The sequence below is a fragment of the Pleurodeles waltl genome, chromosome 3_1 (genome assembly GCF_031143425.1).
Source record: "Pleurodeles waltl isolate 20211129_DDA chromosome 3_1, aPleWal1.hap1.20221129, whole genome shotgun sequence".
Taxonomy (NCBI): domain Eukaryota; kingdom Metazoa; phylum Chordata; class Amphibia; order Caudata; family Salamandridae; genus Pleurodeles; species Pleurodeles waltl.
The window spans coordinates 1302150700-1302177997 of record NC_090440.1 but is presented as its reverse complement, the minus strand read 5'-3'; the positions used below and the strand labels follow the sequence as shown (position 1 = coordinate 1302177997).

The 27298-nt window shown below is 42.1% G+C and overlaps 1 protein-coding gene across 8 annotated transcripts in view; it reads left to right on the top strand.

Annotated features, from left to right (window-relative positions):
- KALRN (kalirin RhoGEF kinase) overlaps window positions 1-27298 on the top strand; it is a 1333112-nt gene that overhangs the window by 1067150 nt on the left and 238664 nt on the right. For all 8 annotated transcript variants that reach the window (XM_069224644.1, XM_069224642.1, XM_069224641.1 and 5 more), the window contains one exon: window positions 20891-21174. In XM_069224644.1, coding sequence (XP_069080745.1) covers window positions 20891-21174 — 284 coding nt within the window. The remainder of the gene's footprint in view (window positions 1-20890; window positions 21175-27298) is intronic.

Here is a 27298-nt window from a genome sequence, read left to right as displayed (position 1 = left end):
TGCTTGTAAAAGCTTCTGCAAAGGGTTGTAAGTCATTTTTTATGCTGTTGTATATATAAAAAAAAATGAATTTCCTAAATGTGAAAGAGAGGGCAGCTGAAAAACAATATAATCAGTGGGTCGTTTCGGTGTGCAAATTTGGCTGCCATACTATTCCTTTTTTTCTGTAAAATATAATGTGATTATAAAAAAAATTTAGACGTTGATTAAACATTTTTAGATTCTTAGCTGTCATATTTGTCAGTTCTAGAAACTCAAGTGTATGGACATATGACTTTGGCTAAGATCACACAGGTTTGTCGAGCTTAATACCAAGAGTAAACTTTGACCTCCTTGTTCCAAAGTTGATCATCTCACTACCATATCTGCACTTCATATCAAGGGGTTGTGCTTGGGCTGTGCTAGATTCTTTCCATCCTTCTTCCACAGTTTTGTGAAATGTCGTGATCAAAATCATTTTTTGTAATGTGTGGTCTGGCTCCAGACCCCCCCCCCCCCCCCCCCCCCGGAGTTGGTTTATTATTTCTTTTGTTGGTTTATATACCATTTGGAAGGCACTTTAGGTGTCAGAGCGCTTTACACAGAGAGCAAGTACACCAATATGCATTTTTAATTCTCCAAAGCAAACTAGGTTTAACAACCAAGAAAATCTCTAAGGCACGGAAAAATCTATTTTAAAAAAGCACGAAGTTTATGAGAATGAGCCGAACTGTTCAAACAAGATGTCTCGATATTCTATTAATCCTGTTATTTACGGATACCCGTTCAAAGCAAACTGCAGTGGTGTTAGTTTTCATCGGTTTGGAACCTTGTAAGGGAGAACAAAGAATAGAGTTATCTCAGGAATAACCTTAACTTTCAATGTTAAAAATTCCAATTTCCAAAGAAGAAGCGCACCTGTAGAATATAAGAGCGGCCTATCCATGAGAAATGCAAAAGAGTGACCCTGGGTGCAGCCCTGCTGCAGTTTGAGCAGCAACCCTGTCACCAATTTCAGTTCAAACATATCAAAATAAAAACGTGCTTTTGGTTGTGCTCTTGACCAGATCGTACTTTTCTTATTATTGTATGTTGTTGCATTTTCTGCATTTGCAAAGAAGACCAGAGGGTTCCAGAATACTCAAGGTAATTGGGAAAGTCCTAGCAGCCGATGGGGCCTGTGGGAATTTCAGCTGCTCAGCTCTCTGGGGCATTGAGAGTGCTGGCACGTGCTTTGTGTTTCAAAGTAAAGGGCTGTTTTAAACCCCGCGCTTGACAACAGCCACTTCAAAATAGTCTTCCATACAGGGTCCCATGTCAAGCACTGGGTCCTCGGTGGAAGTCAAACCAAGCACTTATGAAAACAAGGCGCTGCAAGCCCCTACACCAACTACAAACCTCATTCACCTGTTAAGTGGTGACTGGTGCTTTCTGTTACAGTATGGCCAGCAAGCATACTTCAGTGCCTAAAAAATGACTCGTAGCAGAAAGCCGGGGTCGAGAGCGCTCAAGCGGTGCCCATCCGCAGCTCACTAACCTGATGATGTAATACCACGTAGCACGTGGCTCCACGCCTTACCCCGTGAACACAGCCTTCATCCTGTCAGGCTTTAAGCTGGGAGTCTTCAGCCTTTTACGGTGTGCTTTTAAAATGTTGATGAGGTAATTGTATTTTTATCAGCGTGAACACCACACAAATTCCCACCACGTCGTTGTAATGTTTATCCCTCTCTTGTCCTCCATGTTAGCTCACCACAGCTCACGCCTGTTGATCCCTCGTCCCTCCTCCAGTCCGACCACTAATCAACATTTTGGGCCTTGCATGTCCCACCACAATCTGCTTATGTCACGCTAACCAATTCCTGATGTAAGCCTGACTACAAACTGCGGCCACCTCTACATTGAGGTCATTGTGGTCAGTGTTTCCATCGCTTATGACCGCCTAATGCGTTCTGGGTGTTAGAGTCGCCAATCCTGCCCATTGAGCAATAAAACCAACACATCTGAAATCAGTGTTTTGTAGTTGAAAGGCTGAGTACTACACTTTCAGGACTGGTACAATGTGGGTTATATGAGAGTCATGGCATTCTTCGGTACAAACAGGTGCTGTGGACACGGAGTGCCTGGACCTCTCTATATTTCAATTTAAAGCTATGTTGGAAACAATGTCACCAATAAGGCAGCCTTGTGTTTTTTATGGTAGCACTGATCTGAAGGAAGAACGGAGGAGCTCGAAGTAGTGTTCATATTTTTAACGATGGTTAGTGTAATATGATGTTTGTAAACATGAGTGCACTAAAACATTTAATTCCAACTTGATGCAACATTAGGTGGCATGTTTTTGAGAATAACTCTGAATATATGCACTTTCATCTGTGGATGGTAAGCGTCATGCAAACTATCACCTCTGTGAAGACAGCAAACCCAGCTCAGTGTGCTTTCAACTCCCTGCTCTTTATTTTATTCTGGCTGTGTTTATACAGTACATACAAAGTCAGTGGTCATTACAGCACTTTAGATAGTATGTTGGTCATACTAAACGCATAGAAAATATGTCTGAACAGTATATCAATTATTAATTGCAGCTATGTACTACAGAAAAATATGACCTATTTATTTATCAAATAGGCTTTTTGTTGCTTTCTTAAAGCGAAAAGGAGCAATGGTTCTCTGGCATGCTCAGAAAAAAAAGAAGCAGGAGGATGGGGAAGTTCACCATCTCAAAAATACGTAATAAGCAAGGTGAACCACAAAGGAGGGTGTAGTTTGGAGAACCATAGCGAAGGGAATGCGCAGGTTAGAAACCCACAAGGAAATACGCAGGTTGGCGAGCCATGAAGAAGAGTGCAGGTTGGAAAGCCATAAGGGGGGTGCAGGTTGGAGACCTACAAGGAAGGGTGCAGGTTGGAGCATCCAAAAGGAGGTTCAGGTTGTACAGAGAGTAAGGGAGGGTGCAGGTTGAGAAGCTCTAAGGGATGTGCACTTAGTAAGGGAAGGTGCCAGTTAGAGAGTCCTAGGGGAGGGTGCAGGTTGGACAGTCCAAAGGGAGGTGCAGGTTGGAGAGCCCAAAAACAGGGTCCCATTTGGAGAGCCGGGAGGAAGGGTGTACTTAGTAGAGCCCTAAGGGAGGTGCAAGTTGGAGAGCCGTAAGGGAGGTGCAGATTGAAGAGCTCGAAGGGAGAGTGCCAGGTGGAGAACCCTAAAGGAAATGCAGGTTGAAGAGCTCTAAGGTAAGTGCAGTTTGTAGAGCCCTGCGGAAGGGTGCCGAATGGAGAGCCCTGCGGAAGGGTGACGGTTGGAGAGCCCTAACGGAAGGTGCAGGTTAGAGAGCCTTAAGGGAGGGTGCAAATTAGAGAGCCCTAAGGGGAGGGTGCAGGTTGGAAAGCCCTAAGGGGAGGGTGCAGGTTGGAAAGCCCTAAGGGGAGGGTGCAGGTTGGAAAGCCCTAAGGGGAGGGTGCAGGTTGGAAAGCCCTAAGGGGAGGGTGCAGGTTGGAAAGCCCTAAGGGGAGGGTGCAGGTTGGAAAGCCCTAAGGGGAGGGTGCAGGTTGGAGAACCCGAAGGGAAGGTGCAGGTTGGAGAACCCGAAGGGAAGGTGCAGGTTGGAGAACCCGAAGGGAAGGTGCAGGTTGGAGAACCCGAAGGGAAGGTGCAGGTTGGAGAACCCGAAGGGAAGGTGCAGGTTGGAGAACCCGAAGGGAAGGTGCAGGTTGGAGAACCCGAAGGGAAGGTGCAGGTTGGAGAACCCGAAGGGAAGGTGCAGGTTGGAGAACCCGAAGGGAAGGTGCAGGTTGGAGAACCCGAAGGGAAGGTGCAGGTTGGAGAACCCGAAGGGAAGGTGCAGGTTGGAGAGCCCTAAGGGATGGTGCAGGTTAGAGAGCCCTAAGGGAAGGGTGCCAGTTGGAGAGCCACAAGGAAGGGTGTAGTTAGTAGAGCCCAAAGGGAGGTGCAAGTTGGAGAGCCCTATGAGATGCTCAGATTGAAGAGCCTTAAAAGAAAGTGAAGGTTGGAGAACCCTAATGGAAATGCAGGTTGCAGAGCCCTAAGGGAAGTGCAGTTTGTAGAGCCCTGAGGGAGGGTACAGGTTGGAGAGCCCTGAGAGAGGGTACAGGTTGGAGAGCCCTGAGAGAGGGTACAGGTTGGAGAGCCCTGAGGGAGGGTACAGGTTGGAGAGCTCTGAAGGACGGCGCAGGTTGGAGAACCCTAAAGGAAGTGCAGGTTGGAGAGTCCTAAGGGAAGTGCACACAAAGTCTTGTCGGCCTGAACTCTGCAGTTGTGGGTTGTGTTTTCATCTGGGGTTTCTCTGGCACGTGCTAGCACGTACACAACATTTATTAGTGGACAGGTGTTTTTTTTTAATGCAGAAGTGCAGCTCGCACCGCTAGCATTTATTTCAGCTGCATGTTTGGCGGGCTGCTGCCTCATTGCATGAACGGCCTGCATCATTTGGTTATTAAGATCTGTTTAAAAGTGGTTCAGTAATATTGACTAGTATTGACAGACACACACGCTATTACGTGCTCAAAGGCTCTTTTAATCTACCCTTACCAAGCCATTACTAGGTTTGGAATCTTGAATGAGGATTGATATGTCAAATCCTTGTTAATACAACAGTTTACACCGGTTTCCCCTAATTTTGGGCCATTTTCTGCTTTTGCAAGGGGCAGGTTGGGCACGGTCAGAAATTCTGGACCCACCTGTAAATACAATTCAGGCAAAAACAGACGTTTTCCACCTCATAAAATATTGCGGGCCTGGTGTAGCGAAGCCCTGTAAATTCCCAGTGACTGATTTTTCCCAAGTGCAGGGTGTCTGTCGCCAGTGAGTTCCAGCCAGTGGGCCTGCTCTTTTGTTAGTGTTTTCTGGCTGGTCCTACTTATTAATCCACTCTCACAACTCAAGATAGGAGTAACGTGATAAACACGTCTAAGGCTGAACTACGTACTTAGCTTGGTACTGTACGGCACCCATTGATTTGAACCACAATTTGTCAGCTGTGAAAAGGGGACCGTGGTCGGACATATTTTTCTACACCCCCACGCTGGAAGCGTATTGACTAGGGCCATGGAAGTTTTCATGGTAAGCAACCAACAGTCCAGGAGCCCTGCAGTAAAATGCCAGAGCCACAACAAAGCCAGTCTGGCCTTGCTGCCAGGAGGTTCCTTCCACAAAGGTCCATTAATTCCCTGCATCCCAGTCTACTCCATCCCAGGCTCTCTGCCCAAACCCAGAATTTTTTGAGATTGAGTGGTTCTGTGAAGTTATTCCACTGAATTCAAACGAGATAGTGTGGGAGGTGTGAAAGGTTTCCATGACGGTCGATGTAATTCCAGACTGCGAGATCAAAGATAGTCCAAAGAGCCAAGAGGGTTCTTAGGTTACCTTCCATATAGGGACCTGCACTTTATACACACGGTGAAGAGTTTTCCAAGTTAGCCATTCAAATATTAGAGATCGTCCTGTACCACAGTAATATTTACTATTAAATGCTGAACATGAATCATTTAACTATAGTTAACCCTCAGAGATGTATGTGCAAAAAATGGGTTATGTGCTACTCTATCCCTCCGGCACCCTCTCTCAAAAACACGGCCATCGGTTCACAGACTGGTGCCCTGTGACCCTTAATAAAAGAAAACGTTCAATCTAATGTGTGCGGTGTCAGCGTGGAGGAGATCGCCCAGAAGACAGATCCAGGGAGATCCGGTCACCATGTCCGTGTGTATGAAAAAGCCAGAGCCTCATGAGTGGGCCATGAGGCTCCACTTAAGTAACGCAACCATTCCAGATGGCACCCGGCGCCCCCTCCCTCACTGGATGCATGGGTAGCCCGGGTCTCCATTTGGACGAGCGACATGGGTCCAGCGCCCGTTTCTTCCGAGGAAAGAGGCCCTCCTGCCGATCCTCTCGCTGGGCCTTGGTGCCGATAGAGGAGGCACGGGCCCTTCCTTTCGCTGAAAACTACAAATGAAAGCCAGGCCCCGGGATGTCAGCCTGCATAGCAAAGCATCCCGGTAAACAAAGAGTAACGAAACCGAACTGATTCCTGGGTGTTGACACAATAAGCAGTCTCTCTGGACAGCACAATGTAGACGGGCAAAATATTTCAATCAAAGAAAACAAAGAGCAATTAGCCCGATACAGTAGGGCACCCACTGAACCTAGAAATATGACTTCCGGGTAAAAGTGCAGGTGAAGGGGCGAGGCACTAAAATGTTTAAGTTTAAATGGTTAGCTTTGTTGCCCGTTATGTGTACGTGACGCACCCTCATTTAAGCCCTGTGACATGAAAGATGCACAGAGGGGGAAGGAAGAGGCCAATCTCCATGCATTTAGGATTGGAAAACCAACAACGATCCTCATATCCGTCTTTCTGTCAGCCACGCATGACGGCTCTAACCTCCAAACCTGCTACACAAAACACAGTGGTCCATGTCCACAGGAGCCTCCCAGGCTATCCTTTTATTGTTACTCAAGCCTCAAGAATGAAGTGTGATGCTGAGGTCGGCTCAACTGTTAGCGAATCATGCATCATTAGTCACCAGGAGGCCGCTGGAAGCCAGCTGGAATACCAGTGCTTGAGACCTGCATGTCTCTGGGGTGGGGTTTGCTTTTCCATATTGGGCGTCCCCAGAGCGCACCCTCGCTAGTTTCTTTCTGTCTACTTTTTAGATGTGTCATGTTGTACGTTGGCTTAAAGTTGGATCAGTCACAACTGATTACTGCCACTCGTGGTCAGCCCCACAGAGGCATACATCTCGTTATTTGCTTTTAAAGCATAACACAATATAGATATGTCTTCTTCCTGGAAGTAAATAAGGACTCGCTTAGATCTTTACTGAACGACTGATCCTCGAATCTCAGACTCTGACGACACCTTTAATGGGAACGTGTGTGTGTGTCTGTGTGTTGGCTTTTATTATTAACTGTCAACTTGGTGATGTCAAAGGGCCAGAACGTTGAGTGCACACACGCCCTATGTTCCACAGGTGCGAGAGCCACATGGAAGGTGATAGTGCAAGGACTTTGTGGAAACTGCAAATACTCTATGTAAGAGCACGTTAAATTTTTAGCAATTCTAAAAAGATATTTTTGTGTTGGATGCACTGAGTCCTGATATTGAAGTGAGGCTCGAAGAAGTCAGGCACATTAATGCATTAGCTTTCACATCCACCTGACCTCAAATTTTACCAATTGCAAATGTTTGCAACAATCCTTTGTGCAAATATTTCCAGAGCCGTGGGCTAAATGAGATTTTTCTGGTAGAGCACTCCCTTTCCACCAAGATTGTTTTTGAGATCCTCATTTAGGTGGAGCATAGCAGCGCAATCTCTGCTCTTTTCAACCTGTAATCTATTCTGAAGGCTTTAACACCCTTCTCACGCCCATCACTTTCATTAGTTCCTGGGCCTGCTTTTCAAAAATCTCTTGATGTCATTGGTAAATGCTATACGTTTGTTCCGCCTTGAGGCTGTTTTGTTTCCGCTTTGGAGACTGACCTTGTTACGTGGATTATTGCACTGTTGGCCAAATAGCTTTGTGTCAGCGGACTATTTTTTCTTTTGCCCTGCTGCTTCGCTCATGGTGGTATGTTGTTTCTTCGTCTTCCTTGGTTTCGGTTATCTTGCTGTTTCTTTGCAATGTCTGAGGGGGCTTTCTTCATTTTTTAAATTGCAGTTTTATGTAGCGTGAACTCAACACAAAGGTATTGGAGCGCTTTATTTTTTTGCAGTTTTATATAGCGCAAACTCGATACAAAGGTATTACAGACTTTTACGTGAGCACCGGTTACAGTACTCCAGAACAGATTCATTTTTTGTAGCAAGGGGAGATTAAGTGATTTGCCCAGAATCACAGGATGTTTAGCTGGTGCTGAGAATCGAACCGTGTTCCCCAGTTCCTAAGTAGGGGAATAACTTGCTTATATATATGTGTGTATGTATGTATGTATGTATATATATATATATATATATATATATATATATATATATATATATATAGTGCTTGGTAATACAGGTTCTGCCATTTCATAGCACTGCAAACCAGGTACCATTCTTAACAAAATCGCTATAATTCATTTGCATCAACCTTGCAGAGGTGAAAAAGCTATGTCAGGATTGTTTTTTTGCAGTTTTATGTAGCTCGAACTCGGCACAAAGGGGTATTGCAGAACTTTATTTTTTTGCAGTTTTATATAGTGTGAACTCAATACAAAGGCATTACAGCTCTTTACATGAGCACTGGTTACATTGCACAAGAATACTTTCTTTTTTGGTGGCAAGGGGAGATTAAGAGATTTGTCCAGAATAACAGGACGTTGAGACAGTGCCGAGAGTCGAACTGTGTTCCCCAGCTCTGAAGTCTGCAGCTCTGACCCTTAGGCCACGTTCTCTTCCCTATGGTTCTTTGTCTGTGGGTGTTGGGGCAGTCTGCAAGCAACTTTAAAAAAAATATATATAGCGCTTGATAATACAGGTTCTGCCATTTCATAGCGCTGCAAACAAGGTTCCATTCTTAACAAAATTGCAATAATTTATTTGCATCAACCTTGCAGAGGTGTAAAAAGCTATGCCAGGATTATTATTATTTATTTTTATTTTTGCAGTTTTGTGAAAGCGCAGACTCCACACAAAGGTATTGGAGCGCTTTATTTTTGCAGTTTTGTCTAGCACAAACTCGATACAAAGGTATTATAGTGCTTAGCATGTGCACCAGTCACATTACATAAGAACACATTAACTTTTGGAAGCAAGAGGAGATTAAGTGATTTGCCCAGAATCGCAGGATGTTGAGCTGGCGCCGAGACTCAAACCGTGTTCCCCCAGCTCCAAATTCGGCAGCTCTGGCCCTTTTGCCACATCTTCACTCCTAGAGTTCCTTGTCTGGTGATTTTTGGGGCAGTCTGGGAATAATTTTTTTTTTTTTTTTTTAAATATAGCACTTGGTAATACACGTTCTGCCATTTCATAGTGCTGCAAAGCAGGTGCCGTTCTTAACAAAATAGTTATAAACTCATTTGCATCGACCTTGCAGAGATGAAGAGGTGAAAAAGCTAAGTCAGGATTGTAATCTGCGACAATTGCGTTCTGTCAATTCCTCTGCAGTTGGTGCGTAAACCAACTAACTTGAGTAGAGCTCAGGTGATAGCACATGCCTTTGGTAACCTCCGAGGGTCACCGACCAAGAACATAGGTTAGTTCTAGGCAAGAAGATGGCGAAAGGTGTGTTCTCCATAATGGTGGAAAAAGAATAGTGACTCTAAACCCAAGCCCTTCGCGGCCTCAAGCTTGATAGCAAAAAACATCTAGCCTTTGGTTGTTTATTCAATAGAGTTCAGTTAGCATGAACCCAATACAAAGGTATTACAGAGCTCTACATGAGCACCAGTTACAATACACAAGAACACATCCATTTTTGATAAGAAGGGGAAATTAAGTGATTTGCCTGGAATCGCAGTATGTTGAGCCAGTGCCGAGACTCAAACGGTGTTCCTGAGTTCCAAAGTCGGCAGCGCTGGCCCTTATGCCACATCCTCTCCCCTAGGGTTCCTTGTCTGACGCATGCTGGGACTGTCTGGTAGTAATTCGTTTTTTAAAATATAGCACTTGATAACACAGGTTCGGCCATTTCATAGCGCTGCAAAGCAGGTGCTGTTCTTAACAAAATTGCTATAATTCATTTGCAGTTATGCTGCCTGTTCTGTTATTCTCTTTGTACGCAGTCATTGTTTTTAAAAATGAGGCTCGTATTGCCAATGTAGAGGAATAATTCCTTTAAAGGTTTAACACACAGAAATATGTGACTGCCCCCTTTTCTTTGTTCCTAACTCTTTTGACCCCCCTCATTCTCTGGGTTAAATGCCACAAAGGCGCCTCTTTGTGGGTTTGTTTGGTGCTATAAAAGTGTAGGTAAACACACTAGAAGGGGGTTCCGTATCTAGGGTACCACAGCCAGTCTGTAGGAATGAGGCAAAAACACTCCGAAGATGGCGGCCCAGTTGTGTCCTCTCTCCTGCAGCAACAGTCCTGGGAGGGTTGCTGTGGCAGCACCTGACATACATCCACTACACTCCAAAACACATAGGCAAAGAACATTGTGATTTACAACCACGATTTACACCAATAACTTTAACTCTCACAAATGGGAGACCTATTGCATTGCAAATGCTTGTTTGTAGACTGGTTTCCTCATGTTACCTGTAGTGTGGCACCCGTAGAAGCTGCCCACAATCGGGGTAATGTACTACTAGTATTGCTTGCACCAAAATAAATTAAAAAGCTAAAGGTCACGTGATGCTGCTGTGCTTATTTTTTATATATATATATATATATAGCAACAGCATGCATGATTGTTTCAAGGACTAGCAAGACAAGCAATCTTTCTTACAAGTCCTTTGCAATAATGTATTCATTACGTTTGATGCAGCCTTATTATTTTTATATTTTATACGTATGACATATACCAATATGTTTACAGAAATACATGTCTTAAGTCATTAGATTAAGATTTGCTTTTCAACTTGTTTTTAGTTGGCCTTGGGTTCTCCTCAAGTAATGGGTGTAGTGCTTCTGTCTGTCATTCTGTTTTCGTGGTTTTCTGGTTCAGTCACACATTTGAACTGATTTTTTTTTTAGTTTTGTATCATAAACGTGAAACTGGTTTCTGTTATATTGATGTTTGTTGCTAGACACGTTTTCTTTTCTTTGCGTTCGTTCGACGTCATTCGTATCCTATTTGATATAATCTCCTGGTGCTACAATAGTCTTGTCTCTCATTTTCATCGTCTTGTTCATGCGTTTCGAAAGCAAAGTTTCGCAATACTGATCTTTGAACCATAGTTGCATTTGTAAATATTACACATAATACGTTGTGATCAAGCTCCATACTTTTAAGCTGATATGGACAATGGGCAAATGCATGTAGCACACTCGTATGACGTGGGAAGCAGTAAAAACAAAAGGCCAATATTGGACAGTTTTTCTAAAGCGAAAGGAGAAATTGACATTGAAAAAAAACATGTTTTACTGTTGCCTCATCTGCAAAAAATAAATAAATAAAATGGTTGTACTTTGTAAAACAACCTGTTGACAAACAATGGTTACGTAAACATTGTGAAAATCAGTTGATAATGTTCAGGTTTTCTATGACGAAATTTATTAGCCCAAGTAACCTAAAAAGAGCAGCACAACACAACTTGCACGGAGCCAACTGTGAGTAATTCTTAATTATGTTTCTGTTAATGGTGATGTTTGTGTTTCATATTGCTCATCTCCAATCGGAATGCTGCATCCGTGCACTTTTCCTTAGATTCTCACCGAGAAGTCAAACGTTTTACTGAGTTCTTGCGGCAGCTCAAGGTGTAGCAGGGAGATGAAGATTTTCTCTTTCGTTATCTTGGATACTTACATAGAGGAACCCGTGTTTGTAGCTCGTGCATATTTCCCAGTAACCGTTGCAAAAAGTGGAAATGTGTATTTCACTATTTGTTATGCAGAATCATGTTGTAAAATGCTGCCGGGTCTGTTAGTACCCAGTTGTGAGTGAGTGTCCTGAGGGCCAATGAGGTACACTTTTTGTGTGACCTTTAGCTGTTATTGGTCAGTACTTTCGCCTGCCGACTAAACAGTTAGGCGTTAGAGCTTACCGCTGAAGACGTACTCATGTACACTTAAAATTCTCTTGTTTCTTATTGCCACAAGTAAATCATGAATGTTGGTATACAAGATCAGTTGATAGGAGAGCTAAGACAGGCGTGGCCCAAGTCAGTTCATCTGTAGGTTAAACTCTCAAAGCATTATTTAATCTTACGTACAGCAACATAATCATTATCCCTATGCACCCTTTACACAATTTTTCATATCCATACAGCTAAAAGTTCAAACACTCTCCACTTTTCTTATTGAAATTACAGAATTTTCTGGACGAGAGACTTTTATTTAATCAGTTTTGTATGCAAATAATCCTGCCATCAAGCAAAGACAACCTGTGCTTAATTTGTAATGAATACACAATTTTTTTAAAAATAAGTGCCGGTCCATAGTTTTTAAGAGCCACTGGCATAGTCAAATGCCATTATCGACGAGCTCCACGACTGCCTATTATTGATTCCACCTTTTGACTCACTCTTCCACTTCTGTCCCCTATGTCACAGTTTGCTATATTTTCTTATTCCTTCTTTCTCTTTTCTGCTGATCTGATGATTAACCAGCATTGTCAAAGAAAATAGGTCTCTCCTGTGAGAGTTAGGAGCTTTGGCAATGTTTTGTAGCAATGCTGTATAGCAGCAGGGATGCTTTGAAATGTGACTAAAACAAAATTTAAAAAGCGTTATGATGCAGCCAGGGCATATACACTTAAAAAAAAAAAAAAAAAAAAAAAAGGCGCATGAGCAATGGGTGCATCAGTCCTTTTTAGGTCGAAGCCAGAAAGCTCAGCTGTCTGGTTTCTAAAGACATCTTGATGACATTAAGAAAACATCCTTGAGAATGCATTCTGCCTGTTGCTTACCATTGCCTTTGTGCTTTGTAACTCACATTTCTGGTTTTCTGTTTGCTGGCTTTTTTTGTTTTAGGCTGTCCAGGGTGAGTCTGTCCCCCTCAAGGAGCAAAGCCTTTTCACACTAACTCCCTTTGTATACTATCACAAGTGCTCCTTTCTGTAAACAGACCTGCAAATCTTCTTATCTTGGCACATTTGCTGTGCATTCAAAGACTTGAGGTCAAATGTTAAGCTGTCTTCTGAGGGAGCTTCATGTTTTCTTTTCTTTCTCTGACTTAAGTGAGAGAATTTATATGACAATCTTGCTGGATGTTGGGGGTAGAAATGGTTTTGTTTCTAACACACAACATTTAAATGAACTGCAAGTATTTCAGAATACATCAAAATTAGGAATGCACTAATTAAGCACATTTTTTAAATTCTGTAGTGTTGTAAATAAGTGCTTTATTAAGATCAAATCAAATCACTACCCTAGGTGATGCCATTTGTAATAGAAATTTTAATTGAAAATGTGTTGTCTGTAATGGCAGTGTGCTACCACACCATGTATACTCCACTCTATGGCACTCCAATCCCCACAATTGCACTCTATTCTGCACCACACTACTTCATTCCACATCTCTACTTTGCACCACTCCACTCTATGCCTATACACTTTATGCCACTCTGTTCTACACCACTGCACTTGTTGCTACTGCACTCTACACTACTCCAGACTAGACCACTCCAAACTATTCTGCACAACTCCACTCTATGCCACTGTACTCTATGCCAATACTCGCTGCTAATGAACTTTATTCTGTAACTCCCAACTCTACGCCCAATCACTCTATGCCAATCTACCATATGCCACTCTGATCTGCACCACTGCACTCTGTCGCTACGTTCAACACCACTTTACTCTACGCCATTACTTTCTACGCCACTGCACTCTGTGCCACTGTGCTCCACTCTGCAACCACTCCACCTACGCCACTCTAAGACACTGCTCTCTACTTTGCACCACTGTTGTCTGTGCTACTGCACTCTAGGCCAATGCGCTGTGACTGCACTGTACACCACTGCACTCTCTGCACTACTGCACCACTGCACTCTACTCTGCACCACCCTAAGCCACTGCCCTCTCACTGTGCCACTGTACTCTATGCTACTACACTCCATTCTGATCCACTGCACTCGCTTATGCACCATCATAATCTATACCACTGGATTCTCTGATGTTGCATTGTACACTGCTGAATTGTGGTACTGCCTCACTGCACACTGCCACTCTACGCCAATGTACTCTACTGTGCACCACTCCACAGTGCACCAGTTCACTCTACTCTGAAGCAGTCTACCCTGCGCCATTGCACTCTGCTCCATTTCACACGGCACCACTCCAATCTGCAGCCCTCTACTCTGCACTGCTGCACCACTCTATATCACTGCATTCCATGCCAGTGCACTCTGTACCACGTTACTCAAAACCAGTTCACTGTATTGCACTCCACTCTACCCTGCAAAACTTCACTCTACTCTGAAATAATCTACTCCATGCCACTGCACTCTACACCATTCTATTCTGTGCCTTCGCGCTCACCACCACTTAAGCCAATGCTGCACCACTTTGTGCCTCTCTACACCATCCTACTATAGTCCACTCTACTCTAAACAGCACTCTACACCACTTTATTCAAAACCAATGCATTCTACGCCAATGCACTCTACACCACTGCACTTTACACCACTGTACTCTACAACACTACACCACTGTACTCTACAACACTACACCACTGCACACTACACAACTCTACACCATTGCGCTCTACGTCACTGTACTCTGTTCTACTCTGCACCACTGTACTCTGTACCACTTCTGTCTATACCACTGCTCTATACACCCCTCTAGTCTGCACCCCTCTGACAGTGCACTCTGCGACACACTACACAGCAAGACTGCACTCTCCTCCAGTTAACTCCATGTTACTCAACACCACTGCACTCTGCCGTTGCACAGTATTTTGTACCACTCAGCTCTGTGCCACTACACTCTAAGACGCTCTAAAATGCATCACTCCATGCCAATGCCCTATACACCACTCTTTCCTGCACCACTATGCCACTCCAGTCTACTCTGAAGCACTCCATGCCATATTCTACTCCACCCTGTGCCACTTCACCCTACGTCATTCCATCCTGAGCCATTGCACTGTCACTGCAATTCATGCTGCCCCACTCCACTCAGCATCACTTCCCTCTATTCTACATCACTGCACTCTATGCCAATGCACTCTGCACCACTTTACTTAAAACCAATGCTCCCTGTTCCAATCCACACTGCTCCACAGTACTTTACGCCACTTCACTCTAGGCCACTCTGCCACTACAGTCTGCTACGGTCCACTCTTTGATGCTTTACTCCACTCTGTGCCACTAACCTTTACTCCACTCTGTGCCACTCTGACACTACTCCACATATTGGCAATTCCAGTAGCTGTTGCATAGGTGAGACGCATTGGCTTTGAATATGCTTGTTGTTGTTATTTTTAGCCATGTTGTACAGCAGCCATGCTCCTATACAACATGGCTACAAATAAAGTCAGCAATGCCCATGCTGTACAGCATGAACAAAAGGCAATGGCAACACTAATACTCTCCAAGGTAAGACCTATTTGGCTTTGGAAATCCTTGTAAGTCTGAGAAGTTAACTTTCCCATTTCCCAAAAATATGGCATTTGACAAAATATCCTATTGCACAAAGAAAGTAATTAGCTCGTGTCTGTGTCCTAGTTCAAATACATTTGGAAGCAGGTAACATCTGCTATCACGAGAAACATCCATTGCAGAGGAGGAAAGGGCTTCCTTGAGGTCCATGCACCATAGTATAATATAGCTATATACAATAAAAAGTACACCAAGGGAGGTGAGCTTCAATGACATCTCGATCACCAGGAGGACTGCAATCAAGCTGAAGCAATCAGTACTAGGTCCATGCTTAAGCCAAAAAAGGAGGTGAATCCAGCACATGGTGACCAATTAAAAGGCAGCAAATGTTAAGTAATTTGCAGGCTGCAAGCCTCTTCTAAACAACATCTGTTGCAAGTGAAAGCACAGGTGCCCCACTCCCCGAAAGTGAGTAGAGGTGCCCACCTCCAGCACGTATTAAGCACTGAAAACAGTTGGACCTAGTATATGTCTGTTATTGCCTTTGATAGTATGATCGCACCACTCAAGATCATATCTAAGGAAACTCCAGTGTTTAGAAATTGAAACTGTCATTTTTTTTTCCAGTACTCATTTACTGTAATTCACGTGCCCTGTTTTCCATTCCGTGTGCCTTCTGTTATTCCATTGTCACAGTTCTTCCAGAATATTTTTTTCCTTAGTGATTTGAATTTAGTGTATCCAAATCTCACCAAAGTCCTTGTGCTGGCTCAGTGTCTGCGTATCTTAAATAAATAAATCAAAAGTTGTCGTCTCACTCTATGTGCATTCCAGCACCTTTGAACTCCCTGCCTGAGCCAGTCTTATCACCCTGTATGTGTTTTCACTGTTATTGGACCAGGCGTGGCAGCTGCTTCTGGCTGACTGATCCTTTGTGCAGGAAGGGATCTCTGAACGTGAGAAATGTGGCAATTTTGCACTTTTTCTAATCCAGGATTATAACCTGTACTACTTTCCAAATTGGCTCCCAGAAGGAAAATATGGCCTGTGTGCATTGCTTAAAAAAGAACACGCCACTGACCTTGCAATTCTGCTGACCTTGTACGCTCTGATTAAGTGTGGTTTATAGAAGAACATGACACACAATTCTGGAATCTGTCTCAAATGGCAACTAGCAAATGATAACCAAGTGAAAACCTTTTTTCATAGACCACTTCAAATCTTAAACCAGGCACAAGCATTTAGATTGTGAGGTTCCTTTGAATATATTCGTGTGTGTCGATTTCAAAAGTCATGAAACGACCACAGCAAGCCTCTGTATGTTTTTTTGCTGTTGGGAATGTGACCATTAAGAAAGCCAATTTACTATTCTGATTTCTTTGTTGGAGCTGGCTTTGACCAAAAACACCTTTCTAAAGGGGGTCATTTAGAGCCTGGTGCAAGAAAGTGTAAAAATATAGATATAAAAACCACGTGCTGTGGTAGGTGTGGTAATCCCTGAGTCTTTACGTTGAAAAGGGTTGTCCATCTCCTAGGGTAAATGGGTAAATGTTTTTGTTCGTAGCAAATATAACTCCAGGTTTACAACAAGTTTGAGCAACTGCTCCTTATCTCATACTTCCTCAGAGTGCAACCTCTAACAAGATAAATGTGCTTAGGAATTCCACGTTTTCCTCTTTTTGTTGTTATCAAGTAAATAACGCAGAAAACAAAAATAGATTTGCCAAGAAAAATACCTCACAACACCCACGTTTTATCCCCTCTTTGCCTCACTAACTCCCTCACTAAGCTCCTCTCAGTTCTCATTTGGGCTATTCACTGTTTAACCATATACTATTCCCGCTGAATTAAACAAAACTACAAATCCTGAAGATTCCTTCCTCATTAAATACAGACTTCAGTTTTATTGTCATGGAAGTCATCCCCACAAGAACTTTTAAGATTTTACAAAAAAGTGGAAGTTTTCCAAGTGTTGTAGCATGAAATGTTACAACTTCCAAAAATTAACGCGAGGCCTGTCTCTCCTTGGCAACATTAACTCTTCGTGTTAGGAGAACTACATTTCCCTGAAGGTACTGGGACTCATTCTGGGACCCAGTGGAACCTTGACAGCATTGCAGCTTGCTCTAATTGTTGGGTCTTTTAGATGGATAAGCAGACCACAGTTTTCCAGGTGGACTCCAGATTGCGCTGTGGCTGGGCAAAAGCTAAAAAACTATATTTTCACTCTTGCCTCCTGTTTTCTCTTGGTCTCCACCAACATAGGTGTCTTTTGACGGTCATGTTTTTCTGTCACTCTTACACTGAAACAGAAACATTGATAATGTAATTACTCACACAAGTGCTTAGATTGCCCTCTTCATTCATATTGTCATTCACATTTTTATTCTGCCCACTACAGCATGGGTTAGTGCGCATTAGCCGTTGGTAACGTCACTGGGAGTGATTACATTCTGCTCTTTTACAGGGAAAATTCTCTCTCTCTCTCTCTCTCCCTCTCTCTCTCTCTCTCTCTCTCTGTCTCTGTCTCTCTGTCTCTCTGTCTCTGTCTCTCTGTCTCTCTGTCTCTCTCTCTCTCTGTCTCTCTCTCTCTCTGTCTCTGTCTCTCTCTCTCTCTCTCTCTCTGTCTCACACACTCTTTCTCCCCCCCCCCCTTCAATGCCAGAGATTCCTACAGCAGTGTCTGTCTTTTGAGATTAAAAAGTATATTTTTTGCTCTTAACGTATGATTTTTTTTTTTTCATATTGGCTAAGGCGTACCAGCTCCTCCAACAATAAGGTTTTACAAAAGTTATAACAAAAACCAAGCATTGACAAAGCCAAAATGCTGTCAACCAAGGCAAGATCGATTTGGTTTTATCAATGTGTATTTAAAATGGGCAGTAAGGCTTGAGAAAGAAAAATATTCCTCACCTTTATCTAAGGCCAATGTCTACTTTCCACACATTTGTGAAACCCAAAATTTGTTTTGGTGACTGTTCATATCAAATGCCATCACGTCCTTCATAGAAAATCCAATAGGAAAGAGAGACCCTCGCTTCAACGTAGCTTTCTGATGTACTGCAACTAAGTAAACACTTTACATATAATTCCATCAATGGCCATTTCCCATTTTATAGGATAAAGACCCCCTTCCCGTAAATGTATAGTGCTCCATTACAGGCATTTTCAAGTTGTGACCTTGTGAACTAATCTACATGGAGATGCGAAGCTTGACAAGTACTTATTTTATTTTGTGTGTTGACACCGTCCTTCTGACGCTTTACACTAACCGTTCATTCTGAGGCCAAACTTCTGAGAGACAAAGTACAAATGCAGATCCTCCTCAGGAGCTACACTCGAAACCAGATGTCAATGGAAGCCGTTGTTCTCCAGGGTGACCTTCAGCTGGAAACCATTTTAAGTTGGCTGGCATTGAAAGCTGCAATTTTCTATTTTTACTTCCTAAGTGCCAGTTTCAACATGTAGACAGGTGGCTTAGATTCAAGTGCACTCAACGAATTTTAGACGCAATGCAATTAGTTTTTCAGTTGGGTTAATTGGATCCCTGCCTTTAGTAAACAGGATGCAATATTGTCGGCGAGCTGTTCAATTAATTAGTGGCTCGAAGACCAACTGATGCAGAGTTCTAAATGTTATAATCCTTTGTGTATCAGTATATGTAGGTGTATCGCAATTCTGTGATGGTAGGAAGTCTACAGAAGTATGCAACATCTTTTGGTGTGCTGTAATACTATTTTTGGCTATTGGGGAAGGTGTTCTAATACTATTACATTGTTCATGTGTTTGTCTTGTCCATAATGTAGTGAAAAATTCTAAACTTTGACCTTATTTTTGAAACTGGTGTTGTGGTCTAACCTTTTACTAACACAAGCGCTGTTGGATGTGGCAAACGTGTAATCCCCAAAGAACGTCTTTACCTCTAGGCATCACTGGTACTGGTCTAGGTGTTCGTGGGTGCCTATGCTCGGAATTTTTGGTCTTTCTTGGGGATTCGGGGAGGGTGAGTCTGAGTTTGGTTACTGGTGGCTGGGATGGTTGCTTGTGTGAGGCAGGCGGGATGCTTGTGTTGTTGCGAGAAAACATCACCTCTCAAATTTGGTAACAGATTAGATGGAGCGGCATTGCGTAAGACTTAGTGCATTATCTCTTGTATGTCGTCATTTGTTAGAGTATTCTATCAGCCTCTCGTTTAGTGATTCTTATGAATCCTAGTAAGGTACAAGTTATTGGATAATGGTGCGTTATTGACAGAAGCTGCACTAAGACATAGGCTATTTTGACAGGAAAATACCTTGGTTATTCAATTTGACAGATACATTGGATAAAACATATTTTTTTTAAATTAATGTATTGAAGCAAGGGTAACATGCCAGAAAACGTATATTTTTTGTATCCCTGCTAGAAAATGATGAAATGGCTTTACTTTTCATGTGTGCTGATAGCTACAAATGCTTTTGTCAAATACTCTACTATATGTGGTCAGGGAGACTGTAGATCTTTATACTTCCTCAAAAAGAACGCTTTCATGAGGATGAAATTACGAAGAACGTTCATAGGTCAAAGTGCAAAGTATTATTTCCCATTACTCTGGCTAATTGTAAAACAAAAAGCCAGTTTTTATTCTTTCCGGGATGCAGTATTTTCTGCAGAGTTGCTGTTTTCCTTATTGCAGAAGGAATGCCCTGGCTCCTTCATGAGATATTCTTTAGGGTGAAGGGGGCGGTAATACATAACTATGTACCGTTCCCATAACCCATATATCCTCCAGCACAGTAGAAGGAAGATGGGAACAATTCTTAATAGAGACTGTCTTTATTCCTTTGATCCTTCTTCCTATTTAGCAAAATATGGTCCGTTGCCTCCTTACATTTAGACCGAGCACTTTTTATATCATATAAAAAGCTAACACACCAAACTGAGTAGTAGCTCATTGGTGGGAAAATAATATTTGTGATTAGCTTTTCTATTTAGCCAAAGGTTTACAATGAATGCAATACTATTTTACAAAGTACATCTCCTACAAAGGTAAATGTGGTTTTAGGTGACCACATTTTAGAAACACACTCTGTGCATATCTGTCTCAGAATTGTGAACGTTTCTGCCTAATGTCTTGGATTGTGGAAGTCTTTGAACGTCAGGTTTTGGATGAAAAGTCATTTGTATGATATGTAGCAGTCAAAGAGTTTGAATGACATGTCAAGAAATGACTGTTACTGCGTGTTGTGTTGTTGTGGAAGGTATAACATACTGTGTCTAGAAGTTTAATTCTATTCTGTCATTTCTGGAAGTGGGACTTCTTTGTTTATGTCTTAACATGAATAACGTCACATACGTTGGAGAAGTGAAAGTCTTCATGTGCTCTACCTGGTTGTGAACTCTTATCACGCTATATTTGTGAGTGGAAATGTTAGTTTGCAGAAGTCTTGGCATTTTATATTTTACTGCAAAAATCTTGGTATGTCAGAGAAGGGAAGTATTTTTCCTGCCTGGAAGAAGAGGTCTTGTTGAGTCATGTCTTGAACCAGGAGTGGTAGTATGTCTTGTCTGAATGTGTAACCTTAAGTGACTCAGATCTGGACGTAGAGGTTTGTGTCAGGACACACATGTTGATGTGTCCTATGTTGAAGTGGGATATTTAGTGACAGTTTTAGCAGATTAGTGTGTTATATCTGAAATTTTGAGTCATGTCAGCAAATAGAACTGCTAGGGTGTAACATCTGGAAGTGGATCTCTTGGCCATCATAACAAGTTATGTATTTTGTTGCAGATGCATATTCGACCTCTAACAGTGAAAATGGAGGCAAGTCTGAATCAGTGGCCAATTTACAAGCTCAGCCATCATTGAACTCAATTCAGAGCTCTCCAGGGCCGAAGCGGTCCACCAACACCCTCAAAAAGTGGCTGACCAGTCCAGTGCGCAGGCTCAACAGCGGAAAGGCCGAGAGCAACATGAAGAAGCCAAAGAAAGGTCGGGAAGGGCGTAAGAGCTTTGACCCAGGGTCACCAAAACCCGGAGATGACTCTACTCCTCAAGGAGACAGCGCAGATGAGGTATTCATCTTTTCATTGCTGTAATTCGAGTGTTTATTGTTTGATCTTAAAGAGTATTGAAGAAGTACTACCACAGTGTGGAGAGGAATTTTGAGTAATGACACGTGCAGATATGTGAAAGTGTTTCATTCCTGTAATCTACTGATTGAATGGTTTTTAAACTCTGCTCTCACTTTAAGGTCCAGAGCTAGAAATGTCTGAATTAACTTGAAACCTCGACTATCTTGTCCAATTATTTTCATGGCATAGTAACGCTATACTTGAAGGAAAGCCCAGAACCATATTGAATTGTTGTGCCAGTAGTTAGCATTTTTAAAGCTTCCTCTAAATATGGCGTGCTCTCATTTCTGTGTGCTTTTTTAGATTTACTAAGGGATCTGCTTCACACACATCCTACAGCCGGTCCTTTTTCAGCCCCTCACACTGTAAATTCCATTTCCATTCCCTGTCTAAAGGTCATTGTACTGTGGTCTGGATTGGCAATTGTTACTTAGTACGCCCTTGTAACTACAAAGCAGACATTGTTACTGTTGAATTAATGTTGTACGAGTGCCTCGCAATGGTAAAGATTAGGAAGCATTTCCTAGCTTTGGTGAAACACGAGCTGGTATTGTGGATATATTCAGTCAACTGAATCTATGTCCATAAACCTACAAGGCCTACTGTTTGTTTTCTATGTACTTGCCTAGCCACACTGCCGTTGGCTAGGGTGTGTCATCCTTTTGAAGTAAGATATATTGTTTACTAAGTTGGCCCTGTAGGCTGTACAGGCACCTTCCTCAGACAAGTGTTTCCAATGCAATAGGTCTCGCATTTACTTGAAGTGGAGCAATTGGCATTGTAAATTCATTACTGGACTTCTTTGCTACATTAATTGGTCAACCCTGCTGCATTTTTTGGTCCTTTCTGCCACATTATTCCAGTGGCCTTGCATATAACTAAATGGCTAGTAGGTCTACTGAAATATTTTTTCAAACAAGGCCCTTAAAACACAAACTACTCCTAGGCGCAAAACATATTTAATTGGCATTTGGTACAGGCAACATTGCCAGCGGGGCAACAAATAAATAATTGTACTCTAAGAATGTGTGCTTACTGTATCACTGTCCCTTTACTGCAGGATGGCGTACACACACAGCTCAAGTTTCACAGACTCAAATGTGTGTAGTTCATTTAGTCAGGTTTCTGCTTTGTATTTGCAGCTTGTAGCATATTATAAAAATAAGACTACAAGTCCCAGAATGCAAAGTAGAAACATTAACTAAATGAGCGAATCACGCATCAAACTAGGAAGCTGGGTAACTCTGTGAATACTAATCCAAGGACTGGTTTACAGCTTGCATCATGTTATAAAAATAAAACTACAAGTCCCAGACTGCAAAGCAGAAACATAATCCAAATGAGGAAATAATGTTTTGAAATAGGGAGCTGGACAACTCTATGAATACTACTTCAAGGGCTGGCTTCCAACTTTACGATATTACAGTTGGAGTGCCCCCTGTAATCGTAGTGTATCACAGTAAAAACATGGCAAAGCCAAGATTTCAGCACCTTACCTGACTGTTTTCATCACAGACTGCAGCTTCACCTCACAAGCTGGGGTTGGCTGCCTGCATAGGGATTGGAAGTGTCAGTAGTGCACAAATTTCAAAGGTATTTACTAAGGAGTTCAGTAAAGTTGTAATATTGCACTACAACAAATATCTATTTATTCCTGGAGGCCCAAAAAAAACAAACCTCTTCAAAGCAGAAACTAGCTTTCAAGCGCTATGCAGTAACACAGCTACATAAAAGTGTTAAAGCACTAAATACTGAGGCAACATCATTTTAAAGCTATATCGGGTCTATATATTCTGTGTCCAGCCTCTCCCGGCCCCTTCAGCTCACTGTTACAACAGTTTTTCTCCTATTTGTGATATTTATTTTGTTTGGAGTGCATCTAATTTAAAAATGTCAAAATAACTCTGATTAATTTTCTTTCTGGAGAGAGAAGGTACTTTAGTCTAGTGGAAGCTTATATTCATCATAAGGTAGTGCAGAGGGTTAATGTGCCTGCTGCAAACAACGTGTACTAGGCAGATGACAGAGTGCATATAATGTAAAAATCTTAAACTAACTCTGGAGAGAGAACATACTTTTGTCTACTGGAAGCTTGTAGTTCATCATAAGGTAGTATACATGGGTTAATATGCCTGCTGCAAAGAACATGTACTAAGCAGATTAGAGTGCATATAATGTAAAAACAATACTGCAGATAGAGTTTGTGCTGTGAGCACAATGGCAGCTAAGAGAACATAACTTTATCTAGTGGAAGCTTGTAATCATCATAAGGTAGCACTCAGGGTTAATGTACCTGCTTCAAAGAACGTGTACTAGGCAAATCACAAAGTGCATGTCATGTAAGAATGTCAAAATAACTGACGATTTATGTTCTTTCTGGAGAAAGGACATACTATTGTCTAGTGGAAACTTGGACTCATGATAAGGTAACAGAGAGTGTTAATGTGCCTCCTGCAAAGAACCTGTACGAGGCAAATCACAAAGTGCATATAATGTAAAAATGTCAAAATAACTTGTGTGATTAATGTTCTTTCTGGAGAGGGTGCATAGTTTTATCTAGTGGAAGCTTGGACTCATCATAAGGTAGTGCAGAGGTTAATATGCTTGCTGTAAAAAAACGTGTACTAGGTAGATCACAGACTGCATATAATGTCAAAGTAACTCTGACGATTATTGTTCTTTCTGGAGGGAGAATGTACTTAGCGGATAGCCAGAAGAAATGACACTGATTAGGTAACAGTGTGAACAATGTGATCAGCACGTATTCTGTGCTGTGATTATCATGGCTGTCATGGAGCACGAAGAGGCGAGACAAAATTAAAAAAGATTGCCCACACTGAAGTATATCGCCGATTGTGCAATAATCCATGTTACAGGGTCAGTCTGCAAGGCATTAACAAAACGGCCCCAAGGCAGGACAAACGTGAAGCGTTTACCAATGACCTCAAGGAATTTTTGAAAGGCACGCCCACAAATGAGTGAAAGTGATGGGCGTGACATGGGCTTGGTTAAAAGCCCACAATACTAACAAAAGGTCAGAAGCATTTGCACGCTCGACCTGAAAATGAAATACTCTGACTTAAGCATTATCTTTTGAGTTCAGAAGGACACCGTGGTTTAGTGTAGAATTTCTGAATCGTTTATCTTCAAATTGTCGGTTCAGTTGTGACTCAAGACTGCTTGCTTGTCGGTTTAAATCTAATGACAGATAGCCTGGTGCAAGAGTGCTAAACACTACGAAAGCAGACGGAACTAACAGATATTTATTACTGATCCAACAAAGATGTCAAGAAATGAATCTTTCTTACACTTTTACCTTCAGATGCAAAGATATTAGGTGTGCTCTGCCAAGCCTGCTGTGTAGCTATTGTTTGCACAATTGAATGCTTCCTTTATGACTCTAATACTGTGCCCGAATCTCTTGGTTCACTGTTAAAGCTGTGCTGCATATGCTCACCTATTACAGTTCTCATGTTGTGGACTCGCTATATTACTTTCCCTTTTTTGGACTGCCATTAATCATCCAACAATCCAATCATCTGTTCTTCCCCGTCAGCCTTTCCAGTCCCATTCACTCATCCATTCCCAATTCTCATCCACTCCTGTATTCTCCCCCATAACACACACCTCCACTACATACCCGAACATTGCCATCAGTGGCGTAACGAAACGCAAGACTCACCCAGGAGCTCTCAGAGCAGAGTATTGTGATGAGGGGAGCTCTGAAGCTCGGGCCCCCCGCACCACAGGGGCCTTTGTTATGCCACTGATTGCAACAGAAAGTAGGGACAGCATTGGCAATTCACCTGACTTCTAGGGGCCATAATACTGCGCCTGTGCTGTCAGTACCTGGGTCAGCTGTATTACCAGGTAGCAGTATTACATGGATCCCATGTAGTCCTTATGCAGTGGGTAGAAATGTGAGGGATTCAATATTTCTGCACCAATTCCAGCATGTGAACTCGTGTGCACAGCTTTTTTCTTTAAATAACATGACAAAGTCCTCCGGTGTTGGCAGGACAATTGTCCCTGGTAAAGAAAAAATGTAAAATTACCACACACACACAAATGCCTCGCGTCTGAGTTGCAGTTCAGTTGGCAAGTTATGTTACTGCCCGGATGATGAATTTTGGGCCACTTCTAATGAGTGCCTAAGCCGCAATATTGTGATTGTTTGGTACACATAAGAGTAGATTCTTCTGGACACTCCGCAGCTAAAAATAAGAGAGACACCAATCATGCTATATAGTGTGTGATAGGGTAACCCATGATGTCCACATTGGAAATAGCCATATTTTGAACTTATCACTGGTTTCGTCTTCCTTTGAGACTCACTTTGAGCACTCACTAAGCTCTTTACACCTCAGTGAAGGCCCCCACTTGTAGCAGAAAATAGCCGAGTCTGAGCAATGCATTTTGTGAATCTGGACAAGGTTTTCCATTGGTACCTGGCTGTGTTTTAAGAGCATCAAATGGCAATCTGGAATGGCTGAGAAGATTTTTCCCCCAAAACAATGGGCTTCATCATACTTTATTGCTCATAGCATTTAATATACCATTTCCTACAATATTAGGGGCGTATCATTGTGACACCATCATTCCAGCAGGACATTTTTAATTGCTTTAGGCAAACAACTATTTGTTCCTGGTACAAAATTGCATATGATTGTACTGCTCGCTGATTAAAATTGATTGTTGGAGCGAGGAAACTATGGAGAGCTCTGTTGTGAAAAATAGACTTACAGTCTGCGATTTCAGGTGAATGCAAATTAGGAAATACATATCAAGTGTAACCCGTGTAATGGACTGCAGGACTTTGAAGGTTCCGAAATTCAAGCAGTACTAAAATACGAAGCTAACATAACAAATAGGGTACGTCACAACTCCCTAGAACCATCATTAGAGCAGACAATTTCTCTTTGTCTGCTTAGAAATGTTCGTCTCGCCATGTAAGTTCAATACCAAATATTAGGAAATTTTAAGATGAGCACTAGCAAGAGGTTCTTTCAATTCAACTTAAAAAGTCACTTGCTGCACGAGACAGGTCAATGCTAATAATTCTCATCAATACAAATAATGGGCGGTTCCGTTTTGTATACAATCTCCAAATTTGAGAAGAAAAGCAACTCACAGGCAGCTCAGGTAAAGAAAGTATATTATGGAAGCCTTTACATTTACTTATCTAATACTCGATGTGTGCTTTTAAAAAGTGACCTACTTTACTTGCCAGCATTTCCGCAGCTATTGAACATAGCCAACCCGTGGACCCCAGAATCTGTAATGTTTAATAAGACTTTCATGAACCAATATTTTCTGGTTTATGGTCTTCCTATCCTGAATTCCTACTGATAAAATTATGAGGGTTGCTCTTAATACTCTTTTTATAAAACAATAATGCCCTTCTTGCATTTCAGTGGCTGCTGGTTCGGGAAATCAGGCTTGTTCTTCAGCCTCAGCTGATATATTCTGAACAATGGTGACATCATATGAGCTAGCAAGCATGGCCTAGGGTGAAAGAAGATGAAGGGCATGAGTATTTTACAAGTAATCGTACTTGCCTGGATTATTTTCTAGATTAAGGCGTCTCTCGATGCATTTACAAAGTTTTTGCCTTGCGTGTTCGAGGATTGAGAACAGGTTTATTGGTATAATCTATGCTTTTCTACATTAAGCGTGTTAGTCTGAAATGAAACGAATACTAAAATAACATTAAAGAAAAAAAATGCACCTTGCTTACTCAGTTGGTAGGGTGCATCATCCTTTGATTCTACTGTGATAAATGGTGTACAGTGGACTAGAGGGCCATTTTATGATAACATTTATGATTACAGGTAGTAATACTACAGGGCTACTGTTTAACGTACTTTCACATGCCTTTGTGAGTTGGCCCTAAAACATCCAATTCCCTGTTAGGAAAAGTGCAACGTGAACAAAACCCTTCTATTTGAAACAATAATGTATAATTATGCCCATTTTTTATCTTATGTGGCCAATTTAGAAAGGCATATTGAAGAGTACCTTGCGTAATCCAAAATGCTTTTGTGAATAAGCCGTTTAGTGTCTA